Genomic DNA, 12,286 nt, shown 5'->3' on the forward strand with positions numbered 1-12,286 from the left:
GAAGACGAGGTTACATTTGTGTAAGTGCAGTCACAGCGCCGAGGCTGCCATGGGTTTGAGTTTGCTGTGCACTTTCTCCCTCTCTGTTTCTATCCTACCTTACTTTACTCTCTCTGGCATGCTCTCTGAGCCTTGTCAGCTGTGTGAACCAGAACCTGAAAGAAAGACACTAGTCATTAACAGGAAAGGCAACGGTATATTTAGAAGAGTTAGAGCCTACCCTTGAGAAGGAGTTAATCTTGGATGGGTTGTGTTGTGAGATGCACTGAGAACCAGGCCAGGTGTGCGTAGTCTGAACTGGTCTCATGCCCTGACTGCATTATCGAGAATTGATCTCTAGTGCCTTAACAGTTTGAATCATGTGTCATAAACAGACATGAGCAGACAAAAACCCAAATAAGCAGAGATAAGTTAATATGAAGGGTTAGGTGTTATGTTATCATACTATATTCTCTCTCTCTCTCTCTCACTCTCTCTCTCTCTCTCTCTCTCTCTCTCTCTCTCTCTCTCTCTCTCTCTCTCAATTCAATTCAAAGGGCTTTATTGGTATGGGAAACATATGTTTACATTGCCAAAGCAAGTGAAATAGATAATAAACAAAAGTGAAATAAACAATAAAAAATGAACAGTAAACATTACACTCACAAACGTTTCAAAGAAATAGAGACATTTCAAATGTCATAGTATGGCTACAGTGTTATAACGATGTGCAAATAGTTAAAGTACAAAAGGGAAAATAAATAAACATACATATGGGTTGTTTGTTCTTTGTGTTTTTTCTTCACTGGTTGCCCTTTTCTTGTGGCAACAGGTCACAAATCTTGCTGCTGTGATGGCGTCTGCTAAATGACGTAAATGTAAATGTAAATGTATTTCACCCAATAGATATGGGAGTTTATCAAAATTGGATTTGTTTTCGAATTCTTTGTGGGTCTGTGTAATCTGAGGGAAATATGTGTCTCTAATATGGTCTCTCTCTGTAGGAATGCAGGTGTTGGAGTGGAACGGGGTTCCCCTGATGGGGAAGACCTACGAGGAGGTGCAGTGCATTATGGGTCAGCCATGTGCCGAGGCAGAGCTCTGTGTCAGACTGTGAGTCAAACAGCGCCCCCTCTCCTCTCATCCCTCTCTCTCCTTCCATCCCTTTCTCTTGACACCCATCTCCTCTCATATTTCTCATATCTCTCTCCTTCCATCCCTCTCTCCTGACACCCATCTCCTCTCATATTTCTCATAACTCTCTCCTCTCATCCCCACTTAATTTAGATGAGAACTAAATTTGACCTTCCTGTCTCTCAGTGATCTGAACATGCTGTCTGACCCTGATCACCCCCAGGCCCTAGAGAACCACGCCCAGCTGAAGCCTGGTACGTCACTCTAGTGTGGTTGTGGGTATACTACATAGGAATCATGATCACTGAGTTGTAATGACACATGAATGTGTGTTTGTGCAGGTGACAGGCAGCGTTCTCCAGGAGTGGACCCTAAGCAGCTGGCTGCAGAGCTGCAGAAGGTGTCCCAACAACAGGGCCCTGGGATGGGGGTGGGGGTGGGGGGGCCAGGAGGGGTAGGGGTCCTTTCTGCCCTGGACCGCTCAGATCTGTTACACTCAGGCAATGCATCGGCCAGCTCTAGTGCCGTCCCCAGCCCTGGCCAGCCTGCCTCCCCAGCCATCAACAAGAAACAACGCCACAGCGCCAAGGTACTGCCTCCACTTGTAGTACATTAGGATATTAAGAGCCCATAGCTCTCTGTAGAGTGTGTTACTACAGCCATGTGGTTGGTGAGTTCATCATGAATAAGTCATAGACGTGTGTGTGTGGTGCATGGTGCGTGCATGTGTGGAGGTCTAGATCCACTGATTTACAGAAACATGACACTAATTATATAGAAACATGCATGATATGTGTGTAGAGCGAGAGAGAGATCATGCATACATGCGTGGTTGTGTGTCTTTGTGTGTGTGCATTTGTAAATACACATTGTATTAACTACTTTCTATGATAGGTAGATTATGTAATTTACTGCATCTCAACTAACTGAATTAACCTTCTCTGACTGTACACCATGACCTTTCCAGTCTGTTAAACCTCTCCTAGTGAGTTTCCTCCTGGGTCCTATAGAGTCCATTCAGAAAAGTCTACTCAGCATTTCCATGACAAGGACAGGTCCTTCATCTGTCATCTGACCATAGCTATCCTACTCAGGGGCTCTGGCCAACCTACTGCTACTTAAAACCGTAGTATCATGGACATAGTAACTGAACTTTTCAGGCTGGCCAGAGGCCACACTACATTTACATTTTACATTTTAGTCATTTAACAGACACTCTTATCCAGAGCGACTTACAGTTAATGAGTGCATACATTATCACTACAGAGCAGGGACTCTCACAGCAGTGTGTGTGTGCGAGTTTGTGTGTTAATGTAAAGTGTGTGTACGTGTCAGTGAGACTGATATCGGTATAAACAGTGTATAATCTATACTTGTGTTTGTTTTTCAGTCAACAGCAGACGTGCAACTGCTGAAGCCTCAGCCTCATCCTATAAAAGGGGAAATACAGGTAGGCCTGTTGTCAGTGTCACACCTGCTTTAAGGTTTCCTACTTTCCACAGTCTGAAGTCTGTGAAGTGGAGTGTGACTTTAATTTCTCCTGAATCCCCTCACTTGATTGATCCACTTAAGTCAAGAGCTATATGATTAGTCAGCACCAGGAGTCCTAGTGTTGAGCAACACTAATGTACACGCCTGTAGAACCTAGTTAAACATACTGTCTCTCTGTCCACTCTGCCTCCTCCAGCTCCAGATCCACTATGACAGGAACCTGGGGAACCTGATAGTGCATGTCCTCCAGGCCAGGAACCTTGCTCAGAGAGACCCCAAAGAATACTCTGACCCCTTTGTCAAGGTCTACCTCCTACCAGGGAGAGGGTAAGACACTGCTTTCATCTGATCTGTCTGTCTGGATGCCATTCTCTCTTTTTCTTTCTCTCTCTCTCTCCTTTGCATTATCACTCTTCTCACCTCTCTGTCTCTCTGTTTGTACTCTAAGGAGTATTGCCCATTATATGATGGGCCTTTATTAAGCTGTGTTAGATTTGCTGTGTGCTCTTTGTGAAAGATTAATTGTAAGTACAGTAGAAGGCAAGGAGCCCATAGAACTGACAAGATAGTGACACATCCAACTGTGGGCTACTCTCATTTCTTATCTCCATGACTTCTAACTGGCGTCAGTTGGCATATTGACAGATACTACAACTTGATATGAAACTCTGTTTTGTAGGTACATCAAAGCATTCTATATTTACCGGTACTATAATATTTTCTAGAGCACTGATATTGTATGTGTGTGTGTGTGTGTGTGTGTGTGTGTGTGTGTGTGTGTGTGTGTGTGTGTGTGTGTGTGTGTGTGTGTGTGTGTGTGTGTGTGTGTGTGTGTGTGTGTGTGTGTGTGTGTGGTTTCTATATTGACTGCAGTGCTCTCTTCCTGAGTGCTATGATGTGATTGTGTAGTAAGGTTCAGCCCTCCTAGGAGATGATCAGTTTAGTAACATCTCTTCTTTCAGCCCCGTATCCCTCTCTCCTTCCATCCCTTCATCCTTGTCTCCATCCCTCTCTTCCTGTGAAAAGGCAGAAATCGATAGTCTTTATTTGACCTGTAACATTATCTGCTTTCTACTAGTGGCCCTATCAGCCCTGTTCATGGAATTATATACAGTACAGGTCCTATACCCCCCCCCAACACACACACACACACACTCACTCCTCCCACACATTCCTCTAGCTCAGTATAAATGGATTGTTTGATCTGTGTTTAAACAGTAGACAGTAGTAAATAAAGCGTGTCTTTATGTTTTTATGTTGTCTTTCTTTATCTCCTTCCCTTTATGTCTGTTTCTCTGACGGTTTCTTTCTTTTTGCTGTTCTTGTTGTTTGTTGTCTCTACCCTCCTCTCCCTCCCCTGGACTCTCAGACAAGTCATGGTAGTCCAGAACGCAAGGTAGTGTAGTGCTTCTCGAGCTCCTCTCCTTCTCTCCTTCTCTGCTCCTCTTCTTCTCTCCTTCGCTGCTCCTCTTCTTCTCTTCTTCTCTCCTTCTCTGCTCCTCTTCTTCTCTTCTTCTCTCCTTCTCTGCTCCTCTTCTTCTCTCCTTCTCTGCTCCTCTTCTTCTCTCCTTCTCTCCTTCTCTGCTCCTCTTCTTCTCTTCTTCTCTGCTCCTCTCCTTCTCTTCTTCTCTCCTTCTCTGCTCCTCTTCTTCTCTCCTTCTCTGCTCCTCTCCTTCTCTTCTTCTCTCCTTCTCTGCTCCTCTTCTTCTCTGCTCCTCTCCTTCTCTGCTTCTCTTCTTCTCTCCTTCCATGCTCCTCTCCTTCTCTGCTCCTCTTCTTCTCTTCTTCTCCCCTTCTCTGCTCCTCTTCTCTCCTTCTCTCCTTCTCTGCTCCTCTTCTTCTCTCCTTCTCTGCTCCTATCCTTCTCTTCTTCTCTCCTTCTCTGCTCCTCTTCTTCTCTCCTTCTCTGCTCCTCTCCTTCTCTTCTTCTCTCATTCTCTGCTCCTCTTCTTCTCTGCTCCTCTCCTTCTCTGCTTCTCTTCTTCTCTCCTTCCATGCTCCTCTCCTTCTCTCCTTCTCTGCTCCTCTCCTTCTCTTCTTCTCTCCTTCTCTTCTTCTCTCCTTCTCTGCTCCTCTCCTTCTCTTCTTCTCTCCTTCTCTGCTCCTCTTCTTCTCTTCTTCTCTCCTTCTCTTCTCTCCTTCTCTTCTTCTCTCCTTCTCTGCTCCTCTTCTTCTCTTCTTCTCTCCTTCCCTTCTTCTCTCCTTCTCTACTCCTCTACCTTCTCTCCTTCTCTGCTTTCAGTCAGTGTTTTTCCCCACGTAAATGTTCCTCCTCCAAAGTGCTTTTCCTCGTTGTCTCCCCCATCATTATTCATCATTATCCATTTTGTGTTGATGTGTTGATAAAAGCACTCTCCTGCTCTTCCTCTCTCTCTATCTAATCTTTCTCCACTTTATTTTTCTTTCTCTTATTTGTATCTCTGTCATCCTAAACAACTCATTTTTGTCTGATGTGCAAATTCAGCCAAGAACATTGCTGAGTTGAAATCAAGGTTGAAATGTGAAATCATTTCATGAGTCAGATGTGTTTTTCACCCTATGCTCATCCTCTCTGCTACAGGAGAGGAGCTGTGCCTTACAGTCACATATTGATTCAACCTTACAGACATCACTATTTCTTTGACTTTCTTTGACTATTTCTGTGATGTTGTGATCCCGTCTAGCCAGTGTGCCTATGCAATTTACTCTCATCCAACATTTGCAAGACATGATGATATAATTATATTGAATCAGATATTCAATTATCGACATCCTGCTATATCATCTCTATATCTATCATCAAATGTAATTGGAGAAAATCTACAATAATGTGGCCATATTAACATACAAAGACCAAGTCTGAGACTAAACGTGTCCCTTTGTTATGACATCACAGTGCTGAGAACAAGAGGAGGACCAAGTACGTCCAGAGGAGTCTGAACCCAGAGTGGAACCAGACCGTCATCTACAAGAACATACACCTGGAACAGGTAGGAACACACATACATGCACACACACACACAAATGCAGCTACTGAAGCATGCATCACACACACACACAAATCCACATTGAAAATGATTTTGAATTAATTTTAATGTTAATCTTATTTCCTGTTGGATTGGTAGTTCTGAATCCTTAGGGATGTTCTGACTATACCTCTGTAGCCTCGGTTCCCATTACCAATCCACTGAAGCCCATAGCACCACTCATCTGGTTAGGTTTAACAATCCCCTTACAGACTACTAATCACCAGAGAGAGAAAGAGAGAGACAGAGACATCTTCATTCAACCTAACAGTAGCCTTTGCTTAGCTGCAATTCAGACAATGTAAGATGAGTGCAATCTATCCATACAGTGCTATCTCTCAGTGGACAGTAGTGGTTCTAGTCTAGTGGCTCTTCTGAGACTCTCTGCTGTTAGCTACTTCTCTCTATTCTGCCCACTGAGGTTGTAAATGCTGCTCTATCACCCACTCACTCCCCCACTCCCCTGCCAAGCACACACACATACGCACACACACACACACACACACACACACACACACACAACACACAAATACATACACACCGACACATAATTACCCAGTCCACTGACTGGCTGGTTGAGTGAAATACAGTAAGTCTGCATGGGTGTTGTACTTGGCATAACTTGTTTAAATGCATTTGTTCATTTAATCACTTTTCACTTCTCCTCGCTCGCTCTCTCTCTCTCTCTCTCTCTCTCTCTCTCTCTCTCTCTCTCTCTCTCTCTCTCTCTCTCTCTCTCAGCTAAAGAAAAAGACTCTGGAGGTGACAGTGTGGGATTATGACAGATCTTCCTCCAATGACTTCCTGGGAGAAGTGAGTGTCTTTAGAATCAGACACACTCTGATTTAGACATCACCTACATTCACTTCGATCATTCCTTTAACCTAATGTCTCCTGATGCCATGTTTTTAAATGTTTTCTAGCCAAAAGCGGGTCATATTTCCAGCCTTATTGCTCCCTCTCTATAAGACTTTATTCAAAGCTAGTTTCATTATTTGTCAGTCTATAGAATGAATCCCACTGATCCTCTACTAAATGGAGAAGGATCCTAATTGTTTATAATTGTCACGATCGTCGACTGAAGACACGGACCAAGGCGCAGCGTGATAAGCGTACATACTTTATTTGTACTCAACACACGATCAAAAACAACAAACGATACGTGAAGTCCTAGGTTAACACCAAAAACAAACCTTACGGAACAAGATCCCACAAAGACTAGTGCAAAACAGGCTGCCTAAGTATGGTCCCCAATCAGAGACAACGAGCTACAGCTGCCTCTGATTGGGAACCACCCTGGCCAACATAGATCTAAACGATCTAGAACAAAACATAGAAAACTATAACATAGAAAATCCACACCCTGGCTCAACATTTAATAGTCCCCAGAGCCAGGGCATGACAATAATGTAGAATAATAATAATAATAATAATAATATGCCATTTAGCAGACGCTTTTATCCAAAGCGACTTACAGTCATGCGTGCATACATTTTTTTTTTTGTGTATGGGTGGTCCCGGGGATCAAACCCACTACCTTGGCGTTACAAGCGCCGTGCTCTACCAGCTGAGCTACAGAGGACCACAGAATGGTGGTGTGTTCACAGCAAACCTCGAAATACACTGAGTATACACTGAGTATACCAAACATTAGGTACACCTTCCTAATATTTTGCCCTCAGAACAGACTCAAATCGTCAGGGCATGGACTCTACAAGTTGTCGAAAGCATTCCACAGGGATGCTGGCCCATGTTGACTCCAATGCTTCCCACAGTTGTGTCAATTTGGCTGGATGTTCTTTTGTTGGTGGACCATTCTTGATACACACAGGAAACTGTTGAGCGTGAAAAATCCAGCAGTGTTGCAGCCTGGCACCTACTATCATACCTCGTTCAAAGCACTTAAATATTCTGTCTGGCCCATTCACTCTCTGAATGGCACACATACACAATTCATGTCTCAATTGTCTCAAGGCTTAAAGATCCTTCTTTAACCTGTCTCCTCCCTTTCATTTACACTGATTGACGTGGATTTAACAAGTGACATCAATAAGGGAGCATAGCTTTCACCTGGATTCGCCTGGTCAGTCTATGTCAGGGAAAGAGCATGTGTTCTTAATGTTTTGTATATTTACTGTTTCCCTACAAGGCTTTGCTTACACAAGCACACCTGTCTACTCTCTCTGTATCTGTATCTGTATCTGTATCTGTATCTGTATCTGTCTCTGTCTCTCTCTCTCTCTCTCTCTCTCTCTCTCTCTCTCTCTCTCTCTCTCTCTCTCTCTCTCTCTCTCTCTCTCTCTCTCTCTCTCTCTCTCTCTCTCTCTCTCTCTCTCTCTCTCTGTATCTCTCTCTCTCTCTCTCTCTCTCTCTCGTTGGAGTGCATGCTGGGAGTGAGTCGTGAAGCAGTAGTGATTGTGAGAGCGACTGAAATTATTTTCACTCTATTGGGTTTTGGTGTGTGTATATATATACACTGCTCAAAAAAAATAAAGGGAACACTTAAACAACACAATGTAACTCCAAGTCAATCACACTTCTGTGAAATCAAACTGTCCACTTAGGAAGCAACACTGATTGACAATACATTTCACATGCTGTTGTGCAAATGGAATAGACAACAGGTGGAAATTATAGGCAATTAGCAAGACACCCCAAATAAAGGACTGGTTTTGCAGGTGGTGACCACAGACCACTTCTCAGTTCCTATGCTTCCTAGCTGATGTTTTGGTCACTTTTGAATGCTGGCGGTGCTTTCACTCTAGTGGTAGCATGAGACGGAGTCTACAACCCACACAAGTTGCTCAGGTAGTGCAGCTCATCCAGGATGGCACATGAATGCGAGCTGTGGCAAGAAGGTTTGCTGTGTCTGTCAGCGTAGTGTCCAGAGCATGGAGGCACTACCAGGAGACAGGCCAGTACATCAGGAGACATGGAGGAGGCCATAGGAGGGCAACAACCCAGCAGCAGGATTGCTTCCTCCGCCTTTGTGCAAGGAGGAGCAGGAGGAGCACTGCCAGAGCCCTGCAAAATGACCTCCAGCAGGCCACAAATGTGCATGTGTCTGCTCAAACGGTCAGAAATAGACTCCATGAGGGTGGTATGAGGGCCCGACCTCCACAGGTGGGGGTTGTGCTTACAGCCCAACACCGTGCAGAACGTTTGGCATTTGCCAGAGAACACCAAGATTGGCAAATTCGCCACTGGCGCCCTGTGCTCTTCACAGATGAAAGCAGGTTCACACTGGGTACGTGACAGAAGTGACAGAGTCTGGAGACGCCATGGAGAACGTTCTGCTGCCTGCAACATCCTCCAGCATGACCGGTTTGGTGGTGGGTCAGTCATGGTGTGGGGTGGCATTTCTTTGGGGGGCCACACAGCCCTCCATGTGCTCGCCAGAGGTAGCCTGACTGCCATTAGGTACCGAGATGAGATCCTCAGAACCCTTGTGAGACCATATGCTGGTGCGGTTGGCCCTGGGTTCCTCCTAATGCAAGACAATGCTAGACCTCATGTGGCTGGAGTGTGTCAGCAGTTCCTGCAAGAAGAAGGCATTGATGCTATGGACTGGCCCGCCCGTTCCCCAGACCTGAATCCAATTGAGCACATCTGGGACATCATGTCTCGCTCCATCCACCAACGTCACGTTGCACCACAGACTGTCCAGGAGTTGGCGGATGCTTTAGTCCAGGTCTGGAAGGAGATCCCTCAGGAGACTATCCGCCACCTCATCAGGAGCATGCCCAGGTGTTGTAGGGAGGTCATACAGGCACATGGAGGCCACACACACTACTGAGCCTCATTTTGACTTGTTTTAAGGACATTACATCAAAGTTGGATCAGCCTGTAGTGTGGTTTTCCACTTTAATTTTGAGGGTGACTCCAAATCCAGACCTCCATGGGTTCATAAATTTGATTTCATTTTTGTGTGATTTTGTTGTCAGCACATTCAGCTATGTAAAGAAAAAATTATTTAATAAGATTATTTAATTCATTCAGATCTAGGATGTGTTATTTTAGTGTTCCCTTTATTTTTTTGAGCAGTGTATATTGATTAGCTTAGTTGTTTTAAGGTTATCTTGTCTAACTATCACTAAGCACGTATAGGGGTGGTGGGATCGTTGAGGTTGTTTTTCGCGAGGGCACAACCAGCGGGTGGGGCTGGTTGCAATGGCCACTCGCGGAAGTTTGGAGTTTGAAAAACTTAGTTGGCAGCATGGAGTAAAGATTCTTGCTGCGGCCGGGTGTTCAGTGGAAGAATGTAGCTTGGCAGTGGGTGCTATCATTGGGTATGATAGCATCAAATCAGCCTCAAGGATGAATAGCGCTGTAGTGATATTTTTAGATTCCATTGAAAAGGTGAATAAGATAGTTGAGAGTGGTGTTGTGTTGTGGGAGACACAGACACCGGTATTTCCGCTTATGAATCCGGCGAAGAAAGTTATACTTTCTAACGTGCCACCATTTGTTAGAGATGAAGTGTTGGAGCGAGAGTTATCTCGTCATGGTCAAATTGTATCTACAATAAAGAAGGTTCTTTTTGGATGCAAATCTCCGTTGCTGAAACATGTCGTGTCTCATAGGAGACAAGTGCATATGATTTTTAAAAAGGACATTGATGAACTGAATTTAGCATTCCGTTTTAAGATTTATGGATTTGATTATGTCTTCTACGCTTCTACTGAATCAATTAAATGCTTTACGGAATTGTCCCAAGAACGAGCGTGCAGAGTCTGGTAGCAGCTCTAGTGCTGGTGCAGCTAATGCACCACCGCGAAGGGATGAACATGCTAAGGGTGCAGGGGAAGGGAGAAGGTGGGCAGATGTGGTTGGAAAAGTAGGAGAGGAAGGCAGTGTGGATACGGGGGCAATTGTGGTAGATCAGAACAAAGAAGGAGGGGAAAAAGTCGGTGAGATTGCGACTGCCGTCGCTGAGGTGGTGCTGGAAAATGAAATTGGAGGTCAAGAGGAGATTGAAATAATGGAAAAGGAAGCAGCTGTTTTCAAAGTACCGAGGAGTAAGAGAAAGAATGTAAGGGGTGGTGAAGGGTCTAATTCCAGGAGGAAGGTAGAGATTGATAAATCAGTTGAAGATATACAGGTTGTAGAGATGGAGTTTTCTTCTGGGGAGGATAGCGAGAGTGAGTCATCTGATGCGTCACAACAAAATAGTGAGATAAATGGGGTGGACGGGAGGTATGGGATTGAGAAGGTACGTCAATTTCTAAAGTTGACAAAAGGGAAGAAATATATGCAGGATTATAATGTAACATATTTGTTTCCCTGAAAGTGAAATCTTTATTGAATCAGCAAAGTTTCTGATGTCAAAAATAGCAGGGGGAGGTTTGACAAGCCCTGAAATTGCCAGACTCAAGAAAGTGGTCACGAGAGTGATAAGTGATGGAAATTCTAAAGAAAATGAAAGAGTTCAGTCGCAGCCTTAACTCTGTAAAGAGATGTGGTTTCTGTGTCTTCCTCTGTATTTTTTTCCATCCATGAGCAGTTTTAAGATTTCTTCTTTAAACGTAAATGGGGCAATATACGTTAAAAAAAGAGCCATAGTGTATGAGTTAATTAGGGGAAAAGGAAGTGACATAAATGTTCTACAAGAAACGCATAGTAATTTGGAAAATGAAGTTATGTGGCTGGCTACAGGAGTGGGGGGGGGACAGAGGTGTGTAGTCATAGAAACTCAAAAAGTGGGGGTGTGGCCATCTTGTTCTCAAAAGGGTTTTTGCCTTTGTCATATGAGGTTGAGGAGGTAGTTGAGGGGAGGTTATTAAAAGTTAGAGCAAGGTATGAAAACATCAGTATGTGTCTGATTAAAGTATATGCCCCAGTGGTGGCAGTTGAGAGGGTATGTTTTTTAGAGACATTATCAAATACCATTGAGAAATGTAATAATGAAGATTATTTATTTATTGCTGGGGATTTTAACTGCACAGTCAGTGATTTAGATAGAAATCACAAAGAACCTCATATAGCCTCAACAACTTTTTTAAAACGCCTCATTGTAACACATGAACTGTGTGATATTTGGCGGAGTCAACATGGAGGCACGAGACAGTACACCTGGGCGCATGTGAGAGAGAACACCATCTCTATGGCCAGGTTAGATAGGTTTTATTGTTTTGAGCATAAATCTCAGGTCTGTAAATCAAGTGTGATAACCCCAGTGGGATTTTCTGATCATTGTTTAATAACAAAGGTGGTGTTCATTAACGATGTAAAACCCAAAAGTGCATACTGGCATTTTAATATAACTTTATTGAGTGATGCTCACTTCAGGAAATGTTTTAGTTTTTTCTGGGAGAGGTGGAGGTCTCAAAAGGCCAGTTTTGTATCCCTTCAACAGTGGTGGGATATAGGGAAAATCCAGATTCAACAATTCTGTAATAATAATAATAATATGCCATTTAGCAGACGCTTTTATCCAAAGCGACTTACAGTCATGCGTGCATACATTTTTGTGTATGGGTGGTCCCGGGGATCGAACCCACTACCTTGGCGTTGCAAGTGCCTTGCTCTACCAGCTGAGCTACAGAGGAGCACGTGGTATGTCACCAAGGATACCACCAGATCAATGAAAGCCCTAGAGACTGAAATAGTGGAACTCATGACGTTGGTTGAGACCACAGGAGATCGAGGCCATACTCAGGCCCTCAAGAGGAAAAAAG

General features: G+C 44.0%; 1 protein-coding gene across 1 annotated transcript in view; it reads left to right on the top strand.

Annotated features, from left to right (window-relative positions):
- LOC121531180 overlaps positions 1-12,286 on the top strand; it is a 132,626-nt gene that overhangs the window by 107,902 nt on the left and 12,438 nt on the right. The window contains exons 25-32 of the mRNA XM_045205095.1: positions 984-1,092; positions 1,300-1,367; positions 1,455-1,702; positions 2,504-2,563; positions 2,801-2,931; positions 3,974-4,000; positions 5,480-5,573; positions 6,351-6,422. Coding sequence (XP_045061030.1) covers positions 984-1,092; positions 1,300-1,367; positions 1,455-1,702; positions 2,504-2,563; positions 2,801-2,931; positions 3,974-4,000; positions 5,480-5,573; positions 6,351-6,422 — 809 coding nt within the window. The remainder of the gene's footprint in view (positions 1-983; positions 1,093-1,299; positions 1,368-1,454; positions 1,703-2,503; positions 2,564-2,800; positions 2,932-3,973; positions 4,001-5,479; positions 5,574-6,350; positions 6,423-12,286) is intronic.

The sequence above is a fragment of the Coregonus clupeaformis genome, chromosome 19, assembly GCF_020615455.1.
Source record: "Coregonus clupeaformis isolate EN_2021a chromosome 19, ASM2061545v1, whole genome shotgun sequence".
Classification (NCBI taxonomy): Eukaryota; Metazoa; Chordata; class Actinopteri; order Salmoniformes; family Salmonidae; genus Coregonus; species Coregonus clupeaformis.